Source organism: Camelina sativa, chromosome 14 (genome assembly GCF_030686135.1).
Source record: "Camelina sativa cultivar CO46 ecotype springtype chromosome 14, ASM3068613v1".
In the NCBI taxonomy this organism is placed as follows: domain Eukaryota; kingdom Viridiplantae; phylum Streptophyta; class Magnoliopsida; order Brassicales; family Brassicaceae; genus Camelina; species Camelina sativa.
The window spans coordinates 26986686-27011570 of record NC_141893.1 but is presented as its reverse complement, the minus strand read 5'-3'; the positions used below and the strand labels follow the sequence as shown (position 1 = coordinate 27011570).

The 24885-nt window shown below is 39.0% G+C and overlaps 2 protein-coding genes and 2 pseudogenes across 4 annotated transcripts; 2 read left to right on the top strand and 2 right to left on the bottom strand.

The window, feature by feature from the left end:
• Positions 1-7601: 7601 nt before the first annotated feature.
• On the top strand, positions 7602-13857 carry LOC104742276 (protein OSB1, mitochondrial-like; annotated as a pseudogene). The gene is made up of 4 exons (XR_015580434.1): positions 7602-7934; positions 12764-12908; positions 13048-13135; positions 13348-13857. The product of XR_015580434.1 is annotated as a protein OSB1, mitochondrial-like (transcript).
• Positions 13858-15157: 1300 nt separating this feature from the next.
• LOC104743917 (receptor-like protein 7 pseudogene) lies at positions 15158-18434 on the top strand (annotated as a pseudogene). The gene has a single exon (XR_015580422.1). The product of XR_015580422.1 is annotated as a receptor-like protein 7 pseudogene (transcript).
• A 22-nt stretch (positions 18435-18456) lies between these two features.
• On the bottom strand, positions 18457-20705 carry LOC104742275 (serpin-ZX). The gene is made up of 2 exons (XM_010463267.3): positions 20073-20705; positions 18457-19394 (listed from the first exon to the last, which is right to left on the bottom strand). Exons 1-2 carry the CDS (start codon positions 20460-20462, stop codon positions 18609-18611), a joined length of 1176 nt encoding a protein of 391 aa, XP_010461569.2. The 5' UTR covers positions 20463-20705; the 3' UTR covers positions 18457-18608.
• Positions 20706-21848: 1143 nt separating this feature from the next.
• LOC104742274 (protein TUNICAMYCIN INDUCED 1) lies at positions 21849-24271 on the bottom strand. The gene is made up of 3 exons (XM_010463266.3): positions 23942-24271; positions 23543-23857; positions 21849-22766 (listed from the first exon to the last, which is right to left on the bottom strand). The coding sequence occupies exons 1-3, from the start codon at positions 24059-24061 to the stop codon at positions 22026-22028; spliced, it is 1176 nt and encodes a 391-aa protein (XP_010461568.2). The 5' UTR covers positions 24062-24271; the 3' UTR covers positions 21849-22025.
• Between the last annotated feature and the right edge of the window lie 614 nt (positions 24272-24885).

The following is a 24885-nucleotide window of genomic DNA, read 5'->3' as shown; positions in this document are numbered from 1 at the left end:
CAATAGAGAGCTTAATCACTCTCATAGAGCATGAAGCTCTCAAAGGAAAGCTACTCACCAAGGAGATCACCCGGGAAACCCCATTCGGACCAGAAAGCGAGTCAAGTGTTTCAAAGACTCAAGAAGTGGAGAATGATCATGAAGAAACCGGAATCATCGAAGAGAATCAAGGAGACGCTTACTTGCATCTCAAGACTCAACCTACATCCTTTTTGCCAGTTTTGCAAGGAACGAGGGAATCAACTTTGTTCACCATTACCAAAACGTCTTCGTACGAGCTGGGGCTTACACACACCTAGGAGAACCTCAAAATGTGTCCCGTGTTAATGGAATTAAGGTAAGCATTTGAGTTTAATTTTATTAACAAGTCTCCTTTTATGTTTTATTTGCAGGAATTTCCATTAGTTTAAGTTCTTTCTTTTTAGTCCTCAATAAGACTTGTAATTTGCAAGTTTAGCACTTTCCTTTTCTGTAATAAAGACCCTCGAAGGTCACAGCTGAAGAGCATATTAATAAGGCTCCCCTGCAGCTTTTGTAACACACGTTTTTGCTTATGAAATAAAAACCTAGTTTTCTTACAAGAGAACTCACAGCCGCCCTAGAACCTTGTGTGTGATTCCTTGTGTTCTCGAGCATCCAGACTTATCACAGCTTCAATCCATCAGTTGTGTGGCGTCTAACGATCCATTGTTATCTTTGTTCATCGACCATCTCGTCGGAATCCACAAAGAGTGCCGTACGGCCAGTTGGTGATTCTCCATCAGTCCATCCTTGTAGGATCTGCAAATCTTGATCCTATATCATCTGGTATCAGAGCTAAAAGCTCCAAATCAGGTGTATCTATCCTTCTCATTTCTATTCATACTGCATCCTTGTTCATCGTTGCTTCAGCCTTAAAAAAAAAAAAAAAAAAAAAAAAGTATTGTTCATCATTGTTTTTGTTTTACTCTGTTCCTGCTTGTTTCTGTTTCAATTTAAAAAAAAAAAAATTTACTTTTGTTGTTCATCGTTGAGTTACATTGCTGATTTGTCGGTCTTGTTTTATTTACAAAAAAAAATATATATATATTATTCATTGTTGTCGAGGTTGTGCTTCGTTCGCTCCGTAATTGACGTGTCGTCTTTGTTTGCACTCGTTTGTGTCAGCTCATTTTTCTTTGGTTAATTCCTTTCACTTGTTTACTGCACTACTGAGTTGAACTTGCTTCTGTTTCGTTTCAGCCATTAGTTTCGTTTCCTTTGTTACGTGCACTTGTTTGTTGTGTCTTTAGTTGCAGGTTCGGTTCGAGCTTTTGGTCAAGGACTACTTCTCTGCCTTGGCTATCTCAACACGTTCCTCATTACAAATAAATCATTCAATACTTGTTTCAGTTCTATTAAAAAAAAAAAAAAAAGGATATTGGTTAATTATATTTAAAATTACGTTTGTTTGCTAGCAATTTTTTTTTTTGTTTGTGCAAGAGACAGAAGAGAATACGACCATGGGAGAGCAAGGAGAGTTCAACATGGCTAAGCTACTAGTTAACATTCAAGCTCAGCTCCAAACTTTAGGAGAACGAATGGCAAGGATTGAACAACCTCAGCCCGCACCTGTAGCACCTGTCCGCAGAACAATCCTACGATGGGAAAATCATGAAGACGTCGACTTGTATGATTCAGAGGAAGATCCACCAGATCAAACCCAGCGTCAGAAACAGAGGAGACAACACCATCGTGATAGAGGTCATGATGAAAGATACACGAAAGAGGGAGGCAAAGATGTAAAGCTCACTGCCCCAACCTTTGCTGGAAAGATGAATCCAGATGCATATCTTGACTGGGAGAGACGTATGGAGTATATTTTTGAGTACTATAAGTATTCAGACCAGAGGAAGGTGTCTCTAGCTGCTGCCCAGCTCACTGACAATGCACTAGCTTGGTGGGATAGGGATGTTTCCGAAAGAAAACGACATAGACATGTACCACTCAACACATGGGAAGACATGAGGTTTCAGCTACGGAGAAGATATGTACCAGTGTACTATCACCGAGACTTGCAGAAGAAGTTTCGTAGGCTCACCCAAGGTGGCAGGTCCGTGGAAGAATACTTTGAGGAGTTTGAATCTCTTAAGAACCGACTGGAGGTTGAAGAATCCGAAGAGAACTTAATGGCGCAGTTCATCGATGGGCTTAGTGACCGGATTGCTAGGAAGGTGGAGAGACAAACCTACCATGACCTAGATGAGTTACTACATTTAGCGGTTCAGGCCGAGCAGCACATCAAGAGAAAGACTACGTCCACAATTCGTAACAAGCCTTCATGGACACCGCAGCTACAAAAATCTTTAGACAAAGGAAAGTCTATCGAAGTGGACCAAAGGTTCAAAAAGACTCCACCAGAAACATCTAAAGGCACCAAACCTGATCAAGGTAAGTCTTCTAATCAACGAGCTCGTGATATTACTTGTTTTAAATGTCAGGGAAAAGGACATTACGCGAGAGAATGCCCAAACCAGCGAGTAATGATCATAAAATCTAATGGAGAATACGAGTCTCAAGATGAAGGTGAGGAAGAGCGAGTAGAATCCGAGGAGGACATAGTGGACTATCCAGACACCGGAGAGTTGTTAGTGATAAGAAGAGCACTCAGCGTCCTCTTTGAGCCGGAGACAATGCAGAGGGAAAACATCTTCCACTCTCGTTGCACGATTGACTCCAAGGTATGTAGTTTAATAATAGATGGTGGTTCGTGCACTAATGTGGCCAGTAAGTATTTGGTTGAGAAATTAGGTTTACCAAGGACAAAGCACCCTCGACCATATCGTCTCAAGTGGTTAAATGATGAGACAGAGCTCAAGATTTCTGAGCAAGTCACCATACCTTTTAGCATTGGAAAGTATGCGGATCAAGTAGTTTGTGATGTGGTGCCTATGCAAGCCGGACATCTTCTCCTTGGGCGGCCATGGCAGTTTGACAAAGAGACGTTACACAACGGTCGTACAAACTACTACAGCTTCATACACAACAACAAGAAGCACAACTTAGCACCCCTCACTCCACAAGAAGTACATGAGATGAACAAAACAATGTCCAAAGGTACCAAGGTAAGTAAGACTAACCTTTACATAACTCCAACTACTGTTGCTAAATCTTTTGAGTCAAAAGAAGCGGTGCTACTAATGATCTTCAAGGAAAGTTTAGTTTCAGGTCTAGAACAACCTCATTTTCCAGCCGAAATTAAGGATCTAATGGAGAAGTTCGCCGACGTGTTTCCCGAAGAGATACCAGCCGGTCTACCACCTGTGCGGGGAATAGAACATCAGATTGATTTAGTTCCCGGAGCACCTTTACCGAACCGAGCTGCATATAGAGTCAATCCCGAGGAAGCTAAGGAGTTAGAGAAGCAAGTGCAAGACTTAATGTCAAAGGGCTACATCCGAGAGAGTTTGAGTCCTTGTGCGGTACCAGTGCTACTAGTGCCTAAGAAAGATGGAACATGGAGGATGTGCGTCGACTGTCGAGCAATCAACAATATCACCATCAAATATAGACATCCTATCCCTAGACTTGATGATATGCTAGATGAGCTTAGCGGAGCGACAATTTTCTCAAAAATAGATCTAAGAAGTGGATACCATCAAGTAAGAATGAAGGAAGGGGACGAATGGAAGACCGCGTTTAAGACTAAGCAAGGCCTATATGAGTGGCTAGTCATGCCATTTGGGCTCACAAACGCACCTAGCACCTTCATGAGGCTTATGAACCAAGTTCTACGGCCTTATATCTGTAAGTTCGTAGTAGTATATTTTGACGATATACTAATTTATAGCACTTGTCTAGATGATCATCTTAAGCACCTGACACAGGTTTTGGAGACCCTACGGCGAGAGCACTTATATGCTAATCTTAAGAAATGTTCCTTTTGCACTGATCAAGTTGTGTTTTTAGGATTTGTTGTAAGTTCTCAGGGATTAAAGGTTGATGAAGAGAAGATCAAAGCAATTCAAGACTGGCCGACGCCAACGACAATCGGGCATGTTCGGAGTTTCCATGGCCTCGCTAGCTTCTATCGAAAATTTGTGAAAGATTTCAGCACCATCGCCGCACCATTGACTTTGGTGATTAAGAAAGACGTGGGGTTTAGATGGGAACAAGCACAAGAAGATGCATTCAACAAGCTCAAAGACAGCTTGATCCATGCACCCGTTTTGGTACTCCCAAACTTTGAGAAAACATTTGAAATTGAATGTGACGCCTCTGGTACAGGTATAGGTGCAGTTTTAACTCAAGGAGGAAAGCCGGTGGCCTATTTCAGTGAGAAACTTAATGGAGCTACACTTAACTATCCCACCTATGACAAAGAACTCTATGCATTGGTAAGATCTCTAGAGACTTGGCAACATTATTTATTGTCAAAAGAGTTTGTTATTCATACAGATCATGAGACGCTTAAGCACCTGAGAGGCCAGACTACGCTCAAAAGAAGACATGCAAAATGGCTTGAGTTCGTTGAGACTTTCCCATATATTATTAAGTACAAGAAGGGAAAAGAAAACATTGTGGCTGATGCCTTGTCGAGGAGGCACACATTGATCAGTGTGATGGACGCTAAGGTGATGGGATTTGAGCACATAAAAGAAACATATCAGGCTGATCCAGACTTCCATGAAGCTTATAAGGAGACAAGCAAAGCCGCATATGGAGCGTACTATCAACATGATGGGTATCTATTCAAGGATAAGAGACTTTGCATTCCCCAAGGATCGATGAGAGAATTGCTAATAAGAGAAGCGCATGGAGGCGGACTTATGGGACATTTTGGAAGAGACAAAACTTTGGGTGTACTTATGGATCACTTCTATTGGCCACATTTGAAGAGAGACGTAGAAAGGTTCTGTGCAAAGTGCATCACTTGTTTGAAAGCGAAATCCAGGTCACATCCCCACGGTCTATATATGCCTTTGCCTATTCCTAACCTACCATGGGTAGATATTTCTATGGATTTTGTTCTAGGGTTGCCCAAGATCAATCATAAAGACTCTATATTCGTCGTAGTGGACCGGTTCTCAAAGATGGCTCATTTCATTCCATGCAATAAGACGAATGATGCGACTCAGACAGCCGATCTTTTCTTTAAGGAAGTTGTACGTCTACATGGAGTTCCTAGGACGATTGTATCAGATCGAGATACAAAGTTCTTGAGTCATTTCTGGAAGACCTTGTGGAGGAAGTTAGGGACTAAGCTACTCTTCTCCACCACTTGTCACCCACAGACCGATGGTCAAACAGAGGTCGTTTACGGTTTCAACCCCGAGACACCAATGAATCTTTCACCGTTGCCACAAGCTGTTTATTCTAGTATGGAAGGAGAGACGAGGGCCGAGTTCATCAAGAAACTTCACCAAAGGGTCAAAGAAAACCTCGAGAAGAAAAATGAAAAGAGTAAACAACATGCTGACAAGAACCGCAAGGAAATTACATTTGAACCTGGAGATTGGGTCTGGTTACACATGAGAAAAGAAAGATTCCCAAAAGAAAGGAAATCCAAGCTCTCCCCGAGGGGAGATGGACCATTCCGGGTTCTAGAGAAAATCAATGACAACGCCTACAAGCTGGAGCTTCCAGGTGAGTTAACTATCTCTCCTACCTTTAATGTTGCTGATTTATCTCCGTTCACTGCAGATAATCCCGTTCTGGGGTCAGAACTTTCTCAAGAGGGAGGGAATGATGAGGCCATCGACCTAAGCTTATCTGAGACCGAAGAGGATGTCAACATACCTACTATGAGGAACACACCACGAACGAGGTCAGGGACGAGGAGCATAAGAGAGGAGTTTAACAAGTCAATAGAGAGCTTAATCACTCTCATAGAGCATGAAGCTCTCAAAGGAAAGCTACTCACCAAGGAGATCACCCGGGAAACCCCATTCGGACCAGAAAGCGAGTCAAGTGTTTCAAAGACTCAAGAAGTGGAGAATGATCATGAAGAAACCGGAATCATCGAAGAGAATCAAGGAGACGCTTACTTGCATCTCAAGACTCAACCTACATCCTTTTTGCCAGTTTTGCAAGGAACGAGGGAATCAACTTTGTTCACCATTACCAAAACGTCTTCGTACGAGCTGGGGCTTACACACACCTAGGAGAACCTCAAAATGTGTCCCGTGCTAATGGAATTAAGGTAAGCATTTGAGTTTAATTTTATTAACAAGTCTCCTTTTATGTTTTATTTGCAGGAATTTCCATTAGTTTAAGTTCTTTCTTTTTAGTCCTCAATAAGACTTGTAATTTGCAAGTTTAGCACTTTCCTTTTCTGTAATAAAGACCCTCGAAGGTCACAGCTGAAGAGCATATTAATAAGGCTCCCCTGCAGCTTTTGTAACACACGTTTTTGCTTATGAAATAAAAACCTAGTTTTCTTACAAGAGAACTCACAGCCGCCCTAGAACCTTGTGTGTGATTCCTTGTGTTCTCGAGCATCCAGACTTATCACAGCTTCAATCCATCAGTTGTGTGGCATCTAACGATCCATTGTTATCTTTGTTCATCGACCATCTCGTCGGAATCCACAAAGAGTGCCGTACGGCCAGTTGGTGATTCTCCATCAGTCCATCCTTGTAGGATCTGCAAATCTTGATCCTATATCAGAAACATTGCATTTTAAGATGATTATGTAACGTTTTGGGAGATCTACTGTAAAATTCGAAATAAATCTAAGTAGATAACATCACATAAGTTTGACTATGAAAGATAATCTCATAGTATGACCATTATGTAACATTTTTTGGGAATTCATTATCAATTTCAAAAAAATCTTTTACTAGATAACGCGACATAAATGAACTATCAAATATAATCTTATCATATAAGACAATTTTTGTAATAGTTCCCTATATATTTAAAATATCTTTGACTTAATAAGACATAAGTTTGATTATCAAATATAATTTTATACATGGTAAGACGGTTTTGTATAACGCTTCGAGAGATCCACCGTGAAATTGGTAGTACTGAGGGGATGGTATTGGATTATAATTTATGAAGTGGGGTTATTGGTTTAAGATTTGAATATAGTTTTAAAGATTTTAAATGTTATGTAGAATCTGTTGTTATTAGATCAAGATTTTGTTAAACTTTGTTAAAATTTAGTGTTATTAGTTTGTGATTTGTAAAAAGTCATTTAAAATCTTAACAAATCTGAGTTATTGGATTCAGACTTTTATAAAGTCATTAAAAAATTTGTGTTATTCAATTAAAACAAAAGAATCTAGGATTGTTAATAAGTTCAATTATTATATTATTGGTTCATGATTTTAGACACTTTCTTTACAAAATAAAGTCATGAAAAATATCATAAAAATAGAGGGATTGTTTGGAGAACTTTACAAGATTTTAGAAAACTAATCAACAAAACTATATAGCAATCTTTAACAATCTTTCACTTATTATTCACTTTTAATAATTTTGTTGAAGTCTTCAAAAATCTTCATAAATCTCAAACCAATACCACCCCGAAGATTTTTGTTAATTTGGGCTAAAAATTTAATGGGCCTAAATTAAAATATGAAATTCAAAGCCCAATAATGAAAGATCAAATCAGTGATTAGACAAACCAGAAAAAAAATGCCCGCCAAGATAAACCCTAGATTCGCATCTCGAGTAGATGAACACGTTCTTCAAACTCGGAAGCTTGATCCAACGCATTGCTTCTCAAATCTCTTCGTTGTCTTTCCCTATATCTCGTTTCTTCTCTGATGGAGAAAGCGCGGTTTATCACCACGCTCGTTTGTTCAAGAAGCCATTATCGACCAAGCTCAACTTCAATCTTTTCAACTCCGTGAGCCTTTGGGTTTCGTTGATCGACCCATACGAGTCATCGACACCGGATCCGATAGGTTTGGTGTTTTCACTATGCTTAGATTGAAACACCCGCTCTATCCTAACCGGAGCTTTAGGTCAGGTTTGTTCGATTTGCGTTTTGCTTGTTTCGATTATGTAATCTCTAAGATTGTTGCTTAATCGTGTTAGTTTAGTCTTTGAACTTAGTCAATAAGAACCGGTCAAGTAGGAGTAGTGGCTAGTGGAGTTGTTGTTTGAGTTGTTGTTTTGTGTTGTTGAAGACCTCCGAGAATGTAGGAGGCAGTTGTTTCATGTATTTTGCTATTTAAGGCCCTCTATGAATAAGAGTAGAACAAGATTTTTGTTCTCATCATTCAGTCTCGTTAACTTGATATAACATATTGGTATCAGAGCTAGATCTGAGTGGTGAGAATTTCGTGAGAGAGAGAGTTCAAAAGGGTGAGTGAAACACGATGTCAGGAGAGAGTCAGAGCATGCTTGCAATTCCAAAATTTGATGGTGACTTTGAGCACTGGAGCATGCTAATGGAGAATCTCTTGAGATCCAAGGAGTGGTGGGATCTGATCGAGAAAGGCTATGTTGAGCCAGCCCGTGGGGAGATCCTCAATGGAGCACAGAGACAAGAGTTAGCTGAGAAGAAGCTGACTGACTTGAAGGTGAAGAACTATTTGTTTCAAGCAATCGAAAAGTCGGTTCTGAAACAGATAATTCAGAAGGACACGGCCAAGCAACTGTGGGATTCTTTGAAAACCAAGTTTCAAGGTGATGAGCGTGTGAGGTGAGCACAACTTCAACGCTTGAGAAGGGATTTTGAGGTCTTGGAGATGAAAGAAACAGAGAGCATTGCAGATTACCTCTCAAGAGTGTTGCTAGTTGTAACAGACATGGGAAATCTTGGAGAAGAGATTCAGGAAGCCAAGATTGTAGAGAAGATCCTACGGACACTCTCGGAGAAGTTCACATATGTAGTGTGTTCAATTGAGGAATCCAAAGACATTAACAGTCTTTCTGTTGATGCACTTCAAAGCTCTTTGCGGTGTCATGAGCAGAAGATAACAAGACACTCCAAAGGAATCGTAAAAGAAGAACAAGTGTTGAAAGTGACTCATGAAGCTTACGACTGGAATGGAGCAAGGGGAAGAGGAATAGGAAGCTCATTTCGAGGTCGAGGCAGAGGACGTGGAAGAGGAGGATCATTCAACAAGGCACTAATTGAGTGTTACAAGTGTCATAAGCTAGGACATTTTCAGTTTGAATGTCCTAGTCTGGAGAAGCAAGCGAACTATGTTGAGTTCAATGAGGAGGAAGAACTTTTGCTGATGGCACAGGTGGAGCTGACTGGGTCGAAGATGGAAGACTTGTGGTTTCTGGACAGTGGTTGCAGCAATCACATGACTGGAACAAAGAAGTGGTTTGTTGATATCGATGAAAGCTTTCGACACTCAGTGAAGCTTGGGAAAAACACGAAGATGACGGTGCAAGGAAAAGGGAGCATAAAGCTCAAGGTGAATGGGTTGATACAAGTAATACAAGATGTATATTACATTCCTGAACTCAACAACAATCTTCTAAGCATAGGTCAGCTGCAAGAACGGAGTATGGTGTTTCTAATCCAAGAAGGAGTGTGCAAAATCTATCATCCGTCTAAGGGACTCATTGTCGTGACACAAATGAGTGCAAATCGGATGTTTGTTATTGTTGCTCAAATGATAAGCTCTGACTTGTCGCTTCAAGTGGAAGCAACCGGTGACACTCATCTGTGGCACTGCAGATTTGCTCATCTGAATTACAAGAGTCTCCAAAGTCTAAGCTCCAAGGGAATGGTGATAGGACTCCCTCACATCGGTTCTTACAAGAAGGTGTGCGAGAACTGCTTGGTGAGAAAGCAGAAACGAGAATCTCTTCCAAAGAAAAGCACATGGAGAGCTTCAAAGAACCTGCAGCTGATCCACGCTGACATATGTGGACCAATCACTCTTGTCTCCATTGGTCACAAGAGGTATCTTCTGACTCTTATTGATGATCATAGCAGGAAAATGTGGAGCTACTTGATTGTAGAAAAGTCTGAAGCATTTCAGAAGTTCAAGGATTTTAAAGCTTCTGTGGAGAAAGAGTCTGGTTTGTCCGTCTGTTGCTTAAGAACAGATAGAGGTGGAGAGTTCTGTTTAAAGGAGTTTGAAGATTTCTGCAGGGATCATGGTATCAAGCGGCAACTGACAGCAGCCTATACACCGCAACAGAACGGAGTAGCAGAGAGACGTAATCAAACTATCATGAACCTGGTTCGAAGCACATTGTCAGGAAAAAAGATGCCAAAGGTTTTCTGGGCAGAAGGAGTGAAGTGGATAACATATGTCCTTTATCGCAGCCCGACGAGTGCCTTGCAAGATCAAACACCTGAAGAAGTTTGGAGTGGTGCTAAACCAAATGTGAAACATTTTCGAGTTTTCGGGTGTATTGGTCATGTTCACATCCCTGAGGCAAAACGCACAAAGTTAGACAACAAAAGCTGCAAGTTTATTTTCCTCGGTGTTAGTGAAAAATCCAAGGCATATCGAATGTTTAATCCCATTTCAAAGAAAATCACAGTGAGCCGTGATGTGATTTTCGAGGAGGCAGAGAATTGGGATTGGGGAAGGAATGAATCAGAAGATGCAACAACTCAGATTCTCACTTGGGAGAATGATGGAGAAAACACTCAAGGCGAGGAAGAGTATCTTCAAGAAGAAGTGGAAGAAGCTGAGGTGGATACAGGCGGTGATGGAGAAGCAGTCAAAGAAACTGCAGTACTGACTCAGCAAGGGAGACCAGTACGCGACAGAGCTCCTCTTAGCTACTTGCGGGGCTATGAGTGTGGAGAAGCAGTCTTCACCGATGAAGAAGTTGCAGCTCTGTTTGTCGATGATTTTCTATTGAAAGTAGGCATTCCGCTTGGAGATCCTGTAACCTATGATGACGTTGTAAGGCATGCGGAATGGAGAGGAGCCATGTTAAAAGAGATTGAATCCATCGAGAGAAATCAAACCTGGGAGCTTGTGGAACCACCCAAGGGCACTAAAACCATTGGTGTTAAGTGGATATTCAAGACCAAGTACAATGAAGCGGGTGAAGTAGACAAGTTCAAAGCTAGACTGGTTGCAAAGAGTTATGCTCAGAGATTTGGGGTTGATTACGGTGAGGTCTACGCTCCAGTAGCAAGGTGGGACACCATACGTATGATTATTGCCACAACAGCCTCCAGAAACTGGACAATATATCAACTTGATGTGAAGAGCGCGTTTTTACATGGAGAACTGCAGGAAGTTGTTTTTGTGGATCAGCCACAAGGATTCGTTAAGCCTGGAGATGAAAAGAAGGCTTATAGATTGAGAAAGGCTCTGTACGGGTTGAAGCAGGCACCGAGAGCATGGTTCAGCAAGATTGAGAGCTACTTCATCAGGGAAGGATTCGAGAAATGTGGTTTCGAGCACACTCTGTTTGTCAAAACAGAGGATCAAGGTCAGATTCTCATTGTGAGCCTGTATGTTGATGATCTAATATTTACTGGAAATTGTGAAAGGTTGATTCTCAAGTTCAAGGAGTTGATGAAGAAGAACTTTGACATGACATACCTGGGGAAGATGAGATACTTTCTTGGTGTGGAGATTTTACAAAAGGAGGAAGGCATCTATATGTGTCAAAGGAAGTTTGCTAGAGAAGTGCTTGAAAGATTTGAGATGGAGGCAAGCAAAGGAGTGAACAATCTGATTGTTCCAGGAGCAAAACTTTCAAAGAAAGGCGGTGGAGCAGTGTTAGATACCACACTCTACAAGCAGATGATAGGGAGCTTAATGTATCTCACTGTTACACGACCAGACCTACAATTTGCAGTAAGCCTTGTCAATCGCTATATGGAGAATCCAACGGAGGCTCACTTCCAAGCGGTAAAGAGAGTACTCAGGTATGTGAAGAGTACATTAGAAGTTGGTATCATGTATAAGTGTGGTGGAAACATGGAGTTTCAAGCTTATACAGACAGTGATTCTGCGAGAGATTTAGATGATCGAAAGAGTACATCCGGTTTTGTGTTCTTGATGGCTGGACGAGCAGTGTCATGGAGCTCAAAGAAACAGCCCATCGTTGCACTATCCACAACCGAGGCCAAGTATATTGCTGCAGTTTCATGTGCAACACAAGGGGTTTGGATGTCACGGGTGCTTAATACTATTGGAGTGGATCATGAGGACTGCATCACAATCAAGTGTGACAACAGTTCAACGATACAGTTGTCAAAGAATCCAGTTCATCACGGACGCAGCAAACACATTGAGGTACGATTTCACTATCTAAGAGACTTAACCAAGGAAGGTAGAGTGGAGCTGGTGCATTGTGGAACAAAGGATCAAGTTGCTGACATCATGACAAAACCATTGAAGCTGGACACATTCAAGAAGCTGAAGGAGCTGATGGGGCTCGTCGAAATGCCAAAGTAAACTGATACTCTTATGAGCATCAGTTTAGGGAAGGAATTTGTTAGTTTAGTCTTTGAACTTAGTCAATAAGAACCGGTCAAGTAGGAGTAGTGGCTAGTGGAGTTGTTGTTTGAGTTGTTGTTTTGTGTTGTTGAAGACCTCCGAGAATGTAGGAGGCAGTTGTTTCATGTATTTGGCTATTTAAGGCCCTCTATGAATAAGAGTAGAACAAGCTTTTTGTTCTCATCATTCAGTCTCGTTAACTTGATATAACAAATCGAAGATTAGAAACTGGATTCTTTGGATTAGTTAGCCTTAATGATGTTTGATTATGATTTGTATTGTTCCTAAGCGGAGCCTTGTGATAGTTAAAGTCTTAGTTTCCAATAGCACAATGTAGATTCATTTGAAGATTGATGAGAGTTTCCTTTTGAATTAATCTTTGTTGATGTGATGATGCAATTCAATGACAGGTTATATCTTAGTATGTGGGACGCGATGGCACGGATGTGTATAGCGCATTTGAAGCCAAATGATCACATACTTGTCTCAGGCCGCCTTGCCTCTTACAGCAAGAGCTCCAGTGATGAATCTTGCGGCTTAGATTTTGATTACCAGGTATTTGTTTCAACAGCTTCTTCTAGTTGTCGAGATCCGTTTACATATATGTAATTAACTTAATGTAACTTTAATGTTAATAATATGTCTTCTTTGTTGCTTAAAAATCACCAGGTTTGTGAATTGTGAATGATTGCAGGTTAATGTGACAGAGGTGAATTATGCGGCGGTTCCACCAAGCCACGTCTTAGATTCTCAGATGTCCGAAAAAACAATATCTACAGCAGGTTATTATCTCTTCTATTCATCATCCCCTCTATTGGTAATGAATAGGAATCTTATCCACATTGAAACGTGTTGTTTATCTTCTGGTTTCGGGTACTCGGGTTTATGAAGAGTTCTATTCATTAGTTTTTAGTGTTGCATACATTTTGTGTGAAAAGATGATAAATTTCCCTCTGAGATGAGCTTGTGTGTTTTTTTATTCTTGTTTCCTTAGAAGATGGTATAGAAGAATCCAAGAATGATGAGATATACTTGTGGCAAGTCTTCTTTTCGAATCCATACGAGTGGTGGGACAACAGAAGAAGTAAGAAGAACCCAAGGCAACCTGACTTTAAGCATAAAGACACAGGTGAAGCTCTCTGGCTTGGCTCGGATTTACCGGATTAGGTTAGTAGACGACTTGAATTGTTAGACCAGAGAAAGCGTTTAGACAATGAGGAAAAAACACGTCGTGGTAGTTTTTCTGAGTGGCTTTAGGATTAGGACGAGATGTTCTTGGGGGTATTACAAGTGTGTTGCATCATCCTGAGAATGAGCGAGTAACCAACCATCTTAAAATAACTCTTTTTAAATGGATCAGGTTGTAGTTTTTGTGAGCTCATCATAGTGCTCACCCAGAATCCTTACACTGTGTGGCTGTTTATATTGCAAAATACATTAATTGGTTAATTCTATTAATTAATTTTAATATGAAGGAATTTTATTGATTATTTGTTATTATAAACATACTGTCAATATAAGTGACTAACTTTCATTTTCTTTTGAATCGTGTAAGATAAATTTATTGGTGAAAAATTCCATAATACCTAAAGAAATTTAAACTTTGACGTCATTTATTATACTTTTTAGTTCAGCGGATACATAGAATAATGCTGGAAAAACAGAGAGCTACACTAAAACAACAAGCCAGCAAAATTTAGTCTTACCCACACACTTGAAACCACCTGCGAAGGAATGGGATCCCATCACTTAGCTTTTCATGATGAATGGTGTATCCGTGTATACTACTTGGGTAGTATAAAGATCCGTTTATAATATATGCTAAAGGAACCTTAACCAATCTGAACTGAAATAGTTTATGTATTTCATGGTTATTGTACTTGGGTTTATAAGTTTCATTTAACTGAGCTGATGACATGACCATGTGTGTTTTTGGTTTTTCCTTAGAAGATTGTATAGACCAATCAGAAAATGTTTCCACAAGCTTGCGGCAAGTCTTCAATACGAATCCATGCGAGTGGTGTGACAACATGAGAAGTAAGAAGAACCCGAAGCAACCTGACTTCGAGCATAAAGATACAGGTGAAGCTCTCTGGCCTGACTCCGGATTGGATTACTAGATCTAGACCATAGAAAGTGAAGCTACAACGAGGGGAAAACATGTCGTGGATTTAGGCTACGGACGAGATGTTCTTGGGATCGATGTTACAAGTGTATTGCATCACTCTATGATACATGATCCTGAGTGTGAGACAATTAATACCCCAACTTATAATCGTTTATTAGTTTTTTTTTTTGTTCACAATAATAGAAGACAATCAGACATAACCAACCTATAATTAATCTTTATTTTCACAATTTAGATTTAAGTCTGCGAAATGAGTGAACATGACCATTGTTTTACTAATACAAGTAAAACGTACAGTTTTGTGAACAAAACCCAACAACTTGGCTCATATAAAGAACTTGGTAATATTTAGAAATGTAATATTTGACGTTTCTTTTAGGTTGGAATAGGACGACTTGGTAAGCATTTTATAGGATAAATGCCTCAGGGGGGTCCCATCTGAAGTTGAAGGGGGCTATCTTAAGCCACACGGCACTTAGACTTTTCTACTTTGCTCACTGAGAATGATTTTTGTGTCTTCGTTTCTAATTTCTAAATATCTAAACATGATTGGTCTTTTGACGTCAAGAACGAGTTTAGCAGTCGCAATCTTGCTCATGCTCTTTCAAGTCAAGTCTATTGGATTTGGAAGGACTCATAAGAGTCTTATGATAAGACTTTTAAGACTTTTAGTGGGGAAGAATTTTCGTGGAAAAGACTTCAAATCGGACCTTCATGTGTTTGTTTTATATATATATATATATATGTGGTGACCTGCAACACTAATGTATCATCACTACTTCATTTTCGCAACTATGAAAGCTTTCTTATCTAATCAGAAAATGAGTGTTCTTCTTCGTTCCATCTGTTTCCTTTTTCTCATTTCAAGTTTTCTAAACACGTTTGTTTCTTCTACACAACACTTGTGTCATTCCGAACAAAGGGATGCTCTTCTTGAGTTCAAGAATGAGTTTTCGATCCAGGAACATGATTGGGATGTTTTATATGGGCCCTCATATTCGAAGGCAAAATCATGGGTGAACAGAAGTGATTGTTGTTCTTGGGATGGTATCACGTGTGCTGCTAAGTCGGGCAAAGTGATCGGGCTAGACCTTAGTTACAGCAACCTCCATGGCCCGCTTAAATCTAACAGCGGTCTTTTCAGACTGCGTTATCTCCGTGATTTGAACCTTGCTTACAACAACTTCACTGGTTCGCCAATCCCAACTGAGTTTGATAAACTCATGGTGCTAGAAAGACTTAATCTCTCTCAGTCTTCACTATCAGGCCAAATTCCAATCAACCTTCTTCAGCTAACCAAGTTGGTGTCTCTTGATCTTTCTTTTTCTTCTTCATTATCCATTGATGAATCCTTTCTTCATCTACTTGCTCAAAATTTGAGGAATCTTAGAAAATTGGATATGAGCCATGTAAACATTTCTTCAGAAATCCCCCATGAGTTTTCAAACATGCAATGTTTAAGGTTACTACATCTTGAAAGTTGCAACCTGTTTGGAGAATTTCCAAGTAGTGTTCTTCTGATACCGAGCTTACAGTCCATTAGATTAAGCGACATAAATCTGAGAGGCAATCTTCCTGTTTTTCGTGAAAATAACTCTTTAGTAGAGCTGTCCATTTCCGCACCAGGCTTCTCAGGCCTCATACCTGACTCCATTAGCAGCCTAAAACATTTGACTTTCTTGATGCTTTCCTCTTCCCAGTTCTCTGGGAAGATTCCATTTTCAATTGGGAACCTTTCTCATCTCTCCTTTCTCGATCTCTCTTATAATAGTTTTATTGGTGAAATCCCATCTTCAATTGGCAATCTAATACAATTGACATATTTTGATGTTTCGCATAACAAGCTCAGTGGATACTTGCCAGCTTCGATACTCAATTTTACCCAACTACATGAACTCTCTCTCTCTTCAAATCAGTTCACAGGTTCCCTTCCACCAATCATCAGCCAATTCTCCAAATTAGAGTCTTTTCTTGCTTCTGATAATCCTTTTAAGGGAGCCATTCTTTCATCCTTAGTCAAGATTCCCTCATTGACCAAGATCTATTTGAGTTATAATGAATTCAACGACTTTACTGGGATTGGGAATATCTCGTTGTTACCTTATTTAGAAGAATTTTCTGTTGAAAGTAAAAACTACAACAAATTCGTTGGTCTAGGAGTTGGATTCAATGTCTTCTCGCCTCTCAAGAAGCTAAACTTCTTATCTCTATTGGGCATCCCTCTCTCAATAGCAAATATCACTAATGATTCGGATTTTCCATCAAATTTGGGGATTTTGTACTTGCGAGGCTGCAACATCACTGAGTTCCCTAAGTCTATAAGAAACGGAAGAAATCTACTACAACTAGATCTTTCCAACAACAAAATCAAAGGTCAAGTACCAGACTGGTTGTGGAGACTACCAAAGTTGTCCGGTGTGAATCTATCTAACAACTCCTTCAGTGGTTTCAATGGATCCTTAAAAGTTTCTCCTGAGAGTCGAATCGGTTTTGTTGATCTAAGCTCAAATGCTTTCCAAGGACCACTCTTCATCCCACCCTCGAATTTTCTCAACTATTTTTCGGGTTCTAAGAATAACTTCACCGGGAAGATACCTCTATCAATATGTGGACTAATCTTTCTAGAGATTCTAGATCTACCAAACAACAACCTCAACGGCTCAATTCCTCGGTGCTTAGAGACTCTGGTGATGAGTTATCTTTCAGATCTAAATCTCCGTAACAACAAACTCAGCGGCATTCTTCCCGAAATATTTCAGAACGCCAAGAGCTTAACAACACTTGACGTTAGTCACAACCGATTAGAGGGAAAAATTCCTGCTTCTCTTGGTGGTTGCTCTGCCTTGGAAAATTTGAACGTGGGAAGCAACACATTCAACGACATGTTTCCCTTCCACTTGAATTCTCTGCAGAAACTTCAAGTTCTTGTCATCCGCTCTAACAAGTTTCATGGCACATTACATAATGCTGATGGGGTTTGGTTTGGATTTCCTCAGTTGAAAATCATTGATGTTTCACATAATGATTTCTTCGGTACATTGCCATCTGATTACTTTTTGAACTGGACTGCCATGTCTTCCAAGAGTGATGATAATATAGGACCAGAGTACATTCAGAGTCCTTCAGGATATTACTACTTGTCACTTGTGTTGATGAGTAAAGGAGTGTCGATGGAGATGGAACGTATCCTTACAATCTACACAGCCATCGATTTTTCAGGAAATCAACTCCATGGACCAATTCCTGATTCCATTGGTCTGCTGAAGGAGCTTCGTATTCTAAACATGTCAAGCAATGCTTTCACGGGCCACATCCCATCTACTATGGCAAACTTGACGAATCTGGAGTCACTAGACCTATCCCAAAACAAGATTTCTGGTGAGATTCCTCCTGAGCTTGGAACCCTCTCTTCTCTCGAAGTGATAAACGTTTCACATAACCAGTTTGTAGGTTCCATACCACAAGGCACACAGTTTCAACGGCAAAAATGCTCCTCCTATGAAGGAAACCCTGGACTTAATCATCCTTCCCTTAAGGATGTTTGTGGAGATATCAAAGTGCTAGCACCACCACAACCCGAACTGGTGGAGACAAAAGAAGAAGAAGAAGAATCATTCAGTTGGGTAGCAGCAGGTTTAGGCTTTGCACCTGGACTTGTATTTGGATTAGTGATGGGATACATAGTGGCTTCGTACAAGCATGAGTGGTTCATGAAGTTTTTTTTCCGAAGCAAGCAACGACGGACCACCAGAAATCATTAACGCATGCATTGCTGTTATATTCGATGAAGTTGGTGTATATGATAACATCATAAATAATTTATTATATTTCATGAAGAAAAAGCAAGCGTGTGATGAACCAAGCTTTTATGTATTATATATTTGTATGTGATGAATCATGTATTAGAGGAATTGTCATATCGAAACTATGAGTATATTTACTCTGTTAGAAAAGCTTGAGATACATCAAAACATGTACCAAACAAAGGGATGTTATCATTATTACAGACATCAAAAACGATGTACATGGCACAAAGATTAGTCCTCAAATCATCATCATCACTCGTAAAAAGACTCATTTATTGAATACTCGACTATAAGTAAAACCAGTAAGCTCCAAATTAGTTTTTAATGCAACGGATCAACAACTTGGCCGATGAACAGAATCACTCCTGTTATGTTCTCTGTGACCACCAACAGAAACGGATGATCCGCCACAAAATCTATCTCCTCTTCCATCATAGCCAAAGACCTTAGCTTTATAACTCCAGCTGATGCGGCTGCAGCTTCTGTTCCTTCTTCGTTCACCTCGATACAAGCTTTATGGAAAATATTAGATACGCATAGATTCTTCCCCATCTCTGGAGATTCAACCATCTTAGTTAGACCGTCTTCACCACTGAATGGTGAAGTCAGCCCCAATCCTTTCAAAACGTCTGAAGCGTCGAACCCGAAAGAGAATTTAAACTTAGGAACCTTGAATTCGCGAACTTTAACTTGTCGGCGTGGAATGTGGCTGTCCAAAAATCCAGGAGCAGAAACTATTTTGTCAAGTAGATCAGACAGTCCGTTGTTTGCATCGGGAAGATAAAAGTACATGGAGAATTGTCGTTTATCCTGTCCTTGTAAGTAAGGAAGTCCCAATACTTTGAACCCATCGTAAGCACTTACGTATTGTTTCTTCTTGCTGGTCATAAACGGTGCAGTCACTTTGTTACCATCAAGAAGGTGAAAGTCACCGTCTTTTGTGAACGACTCATCGAATTTCTCATTCCATGTGCCCTTAAAGTACAATGCATTAGCAAAGATCAATTTGGTCATACTATCAGCTGATCCTTCTGGAAGAACCTCAGTGATGAGACCATTTGTCTCCTTTTCAGCCCATGAATTCACCTCAGTAATCACTTCAACAGCCTTCATAACAAAAAAAATCATCAACACACAAAACCTTATCAATCAGTAAAATCAATCACAAACCTTTAAAACATTACTACCACAGCTTTCAAAACATAACCATCAACATAAACCCGATCACTACATCAAACCACAAACCACTCAAGTTTCAGACAAACCAAGATTCATAAGAATCAATTATCATATACAGATCCTCACGGCAAACCTAAGAAACAAAATAATCATCAACATAAGAAGCAATATACAGATCCTCAGTGAAACTCAAAAACAAAAGAAAATCCACATTTTGTTCTTTAAATGTGTCTAATACAGTCCACACAAAGTTCCTAATGATCAAAAGAACTATAAGTCTCCATGTTTTAAAACCCTACAAACAGAACCAGAACAGAGTAATCGTCATTCGTCAACATAAACCCTAACAGTTACTCAAATCACAAGCCACTAAAATTTCACACAAACCAAAGATGCATAACAAACAATGGACCATCACAAGATACATACATCACAAAGTAACAACAAATCCACATATTGGCCTTTGATTGTGTCTACTAAAGAGTTTAAAGTCCACACAAAGTTCATAACCATCACAAGATACTAAGCCTATCAATGCTTTCAAACCCTAGATCACAGAACCAAGAACGTAGCAATCAAATTGGAAAAACCAAATCAGAACCTCACCTTAGATTGGAAATCAGCTTGACTCGAAGCCGCTCTGTAAGAATCTTCCAGAAGCTTCTTAAACGACGGCTTAAACGAGAGAGACTTATCGATCCAGGCGCCATTAGCCACCGAGAGCTTCGGACCACCGTTAACACTACCGTCAGCGAGAACAGCGGAGACGATATCGGAAGAGAAAGTATTGAGCTGATCAGTGGAAGAGAACTTGAGAAAAGAGAGGATCTGATCTCTGGTACCGCCGGTGGATCCAGCGGCGATTACACTGAGCACGACGTTGATTGAAGCCGGAGAGAAGATGACGTTGGAGTTTTTAGAGACGGTGGTGATCACGTGTTTCGCGAAACTCATTGAGACTTGGTTTTGCATCGAGATTGATTCACGCACGTCCATTTTCGCCGGAGGTTGTGGTGGTGGTGATGACTGGTCGACGAGTTTGCTGTGTATAGGAGGAGACGGTTGAGATATTTATTTATTTTTAGAGAGCATACACATTTGAATATTATATAGTTAAGTAAAGATTATATAAATTGACATGTCGGTCATTTTTATTTTATTTTTTAGACACGACTCTCTCTATATGTCGGTCAATGACTCAATGGTATAATAAGAGTAAAGTGATCTAATTTTTTGTTTAATTGTGGGTTTTGTGGATTAGTCTCTACTCTAATAGCTGGGTTATGCAATTATTTTAACTTTTTAGATCTAAATTTGCTTAAAATTGTGATCATCATTTGGAATTGAGTAGATAAATTATAATTTAGAATATTCTTCGTAAAATTAACAAAAAAAACAAAAGTTTTGAAAAGTATGAGGACAGCCGCCAAAAAAAAAGAAAAGTAAAAGAGTATGTAGGCTAATCTGCAAAACTAACAGTCATAAAAAATACAACAATTTACTAATTTAAAAATTTGTCTTTATTAGACCAAGTCTGTCAAACCCCATTAAAATTTTGGAGCGTGTTAAATAAAACGGACTATTGGCATTTCAAAAAAAAAAAAAAAAAAAAAAAACAAACTTGGTAGGTATAAAGAGTAAAAGAAAATCAGATTAATGTTTTGTAAAATTGTAATAATGGTTTTTGTTGACATTTATAATGTCTATCATATACATTAATATGTGTATGGAGAATACGCTCACCGTATACGTCGAAGCGCCAAGCGAAGAAGGTGAAGCATCGGCTAAACTTTAAAACAGTTGACAAAATGTTTTGAAATGATGTGTAAGACTCCGTACGATGGAACTAGAACTTATATGAAATAAATTAAAAAAAGGGTATGAATCCGTGCTTTGCTTATAGACGACTTGTTGTGTTTACCTCTCGGTGCAAGCAAAGCGATGATTATAAAATAAAACATGTATTCGACCAGACCGATTACACAACTTTTATTAAATTTAATTCAAGTTGTGATGACAAAAACAAAAATTAAGACCAAACTAAAGTAATAATCTGGAAATGGTCATTTTTAAATATTTGATAGTAACTATAATTATAATATAAGATGGGTTTCTTCTGAAAGTGCTATATTTTTGTGATTTACATGGGTCGGACTAAATAACATTGTTGACCCAAACATTTCACGTTTACATAATTGAAAAATATTTAAACTACCACAGGAGTTATAATTATAATTTCATAGTGTGTTTATATGATATTAAAATGAGAGATAACTGTAAATTTAAAGTGAAGAAAATATATGTAAAATTAACACAATCTCAAAATCCAACACTTGTTCATCATGCAATGATGCCTAAGCCTAACACAACTCCTTTCACCAATTTTCGTGATAAATAATCCTTTATAGAACCGGAAGTATACTGTCTATACATACATACAAGGGCGATTAAATACAATCCATCATTACATTGTGGTTTCTGCCTTTCTGGGAGATCATCAAAAGTGTAAAGAGAGAGAAACAAAAACAAAAGACAAAGTTACTTACAAAAGTGTCGCGCCTACCATTTAACATCGAGTGTTAAAGCTTCTTGAGGAACAAGTAATGATGGAAACTTAGTGAATGACATGTTAGACATCAAACTGCTCCATGCTTCTGTATCCACTTCAATGAAAGGCACCACTTTTCTCATCCCCACTGTTTTCAACTTATCCCCTTCAATTTTCGCCGTTACTTCAAACCAAACCCGTTCGATCTTTGGTTTTGTTCTCCACTCGACTCTTTTATTTATTACACTCTCATTCCTCCCAATACTTCTCTCGATCTCCAACTGAAACCGTACCATGCCTGATGCCTTTAATTTAGCTGTCACAGAGCTTACTGTTTGTCGGGTTCCATTCCCAAAAGAGCTCAGAACTTTTTCCAACTTGTCAATCTTCAAGCCAAGAAGATCCCTAGGGAAACGATGCTGCCTGTACGTGTGAGCTTTATAATAACATTTTTCTGCATGTAAATGGATTGCCTCATCGGATAAATAAGAAGTCTTGATTTGCGAATCATTCGGAGTCCTAAAGGCAACCAATGAAGCTGATCCTACGATTTGTATGGGAGGCAATGGCACGCACACAGAACCCCGGAACGACAATAAAGAATTTTCTTCTTTAATATTAACAGAATCAACCGTAGCAGCATATCTTCCATGGGATGAGTGGAAAAGAGAGACTGCTTGAGCTTCCCTTATTTCTACTGAGATGCCCTCACTGACAAGAACTCGTTTTAAACCGCTATGTGAAATGTTCATCTGAAAACAAATCATAAAAGCTCGAAATCATCAGTGACAAAACAAGCTACTCCCACACAAAATTCAAAACATGGAAAGGAAATTGCAGACTTAATATCAAAGCAGAGGTTTATAGTGACACACTGACACTGTCTGGGTTTATAGGTTTACACACACACAAACGTTATTCAGAGCTTTTATTACCTTTTCCACTTAACGGAGATACAAAATAGCAGAGTTTAATGTTAAATCCAACGGAACAGGAACATTCGAACATGCATCCGCTCAAGACCGAACACCAGAATTTACTTAACAAGACCTATGAGTTTAATTCCTAAGATAGTCCATGCAATGAATCAATCAAAAACATCAATCATAGCAAATCTTATGATAACCTACTGCCGCAATTTGCTTCAAAGCATGAAAATAAACTTTTAGACTTAAGAAAACGCAGAGGTTTTCAGGAGTTCCCATGCTCAAAAAGTCGTTAACATTTTGCTTGACAACTACTGCACTATTTGGGTTGTAGGTTTAAACACAAAAATACAAGTTCCTCTTACACTACACAATCACCAAATTATGCTGCAAAATCCAATCGAACAATAAAAATACTTTACACTCTCATCAGAACATCCATTTTAGTCATCTACTCGAGACGACGAAGAAACGCCAGAAATTCACTAAAAACAAGACCTAAGAATCTAATTCCTCCGATAATCCTAACTCTGAATAGATTAATACCATCAACCATAGCAGTAAGAAAGATTCGTATAAAGAAATGGAAAAAGAACATTTACCGGCAACTCAAGCGAGAGACGGTCATCGCCATCAACTCGTAGCTCAAATGGACCTTTCAATACAAGAGGATCAAGAACCTTAGTCGAATTAACTTCCCGAACTACCTCCTGCAACTCCTCATCTCTTCCTCCGCCGCTTCTACTCCACTCGGTAACTTCATCCGGGAAGATGAAAACGAATCGGCTCTTCCCTAATCGGATCCGGATCTCAAATCTCCGACCAATACCAATACGAAGCTTCTTAACTTCCAATTTCTTATATATAACTTCCTCCAGATTCCACTTCTGCTTCACCGTTATCTCTTTCAACACATCCTAAGTAAACAAAATCAATTGGTCAGACGATCAAACACCGGAGACGAAGATTGGTTTTAATCGATTTGATTTTATTTGATTTACCTGTAGAATTGGTGTTACTGTGATGTTGGATTCGTCAGGCCGCGACGGATCGAGAGCTACGGCAAGAGTAAGGGCTTGAAAGAAGAGAGAGAGTATGACGGAGAAAGGAGAGCGATACATCTTTATTCGACCGATAAGGTTTACGCCGCCGTAACCGTCATCGTCGTCAACGACTGTCTCGTCGCAGCTCTTTTTAGGGAAATGACGATAAAGCCCATTGATGTTTTCCAAATATCGGTTTCTTTTTAGTGATGTGGCAAAGTCTTCTCACATGGTAAGTGCGCTCTATACCAATTTACACTAACCATTTTAATTTAATATTGGCAACTATTATAAAACTTTTTTTGGTTCATGCAAAAATCAAGAATTTTTAATAATATGTAATATATTATAGTATAATTTTTTTTTGTAAATATTCACATAAAATGGGGATTATGGAGTTATAGTTTTATGGAAAAATATATAACTATAGCGATTACATTTATATTTATTTGTTAGACTAACATAGCTTAGTTATTTATTGTCTGTTTACAGTGATATACATATTACCAATACTACTTTTTCATATTTGAATCTTTTATATATGACATAATCAGAACCCCAAATATATTGTATTTCTTGTCTCAAGAAATTATTTGCGGTTTAATTTTTCTATTTTGAAATCTAATTTTGATTTTCTTTTTCAGGCAAACATTTTATTTAGTAAATATTATTTTATAAAAGGAAAATGGTTCCATGTATTAATTTAGTTAATTTTTGTGTGTAAAAGACAAATAAAGTAAAAGTATTCAATTGAAAGAATTTATTTCTTAAACTTGGTTAGATTTTTTAATTATGAAAATCACCCCAATTATTTGTATTGCCTTTATTTAGTCTTTTCTCATCTCCTCGTAATTAACTACATATCAAGAATGTATATGCATGTTAACACCTCTCATTTTCTT

Excerpts from the sequence above, each read along its gene's own strand:
- LOC104742275 (XM_010463267.3), bottom strand. The coding sequence starts at position 20,462 with ATGGACGTGCGTGAATCAATCTCGATGCAAAACCAAGTCTCAATGAGT. Across the intron at positions 19,395-20,072 it reads AAGCTGATTTCCAATCTAAG|GCTGTTGAAGTGATTACTGA; the intron begins GTGAGGTTCTGA and ends TTTGTTATGAAG.
- LOC104742274 (XM_010463266.3), bottom strand. The coding sequence starts at position 24,061 with ATGTATCGCTCTCCTTTCTCCGTCATACTCTCTCTCTTCTTTCAAGCC. Across the intron at positions 23,858-23,941 it reads CAGTAACACCAATTCTACAG|GATGTGTTGAAAGAGATAAC; the intron begins GTAAATCAAATA and ends TTGTTTACTTAG. Across the intron at positions 22,767-23,542 it reads GTCTCTCGCTTGAGTTGCCG|ATGAACATTTCACATAGCGG; the intron begins GTAAATGTTCTT and ends ATTTGTTTTCAG.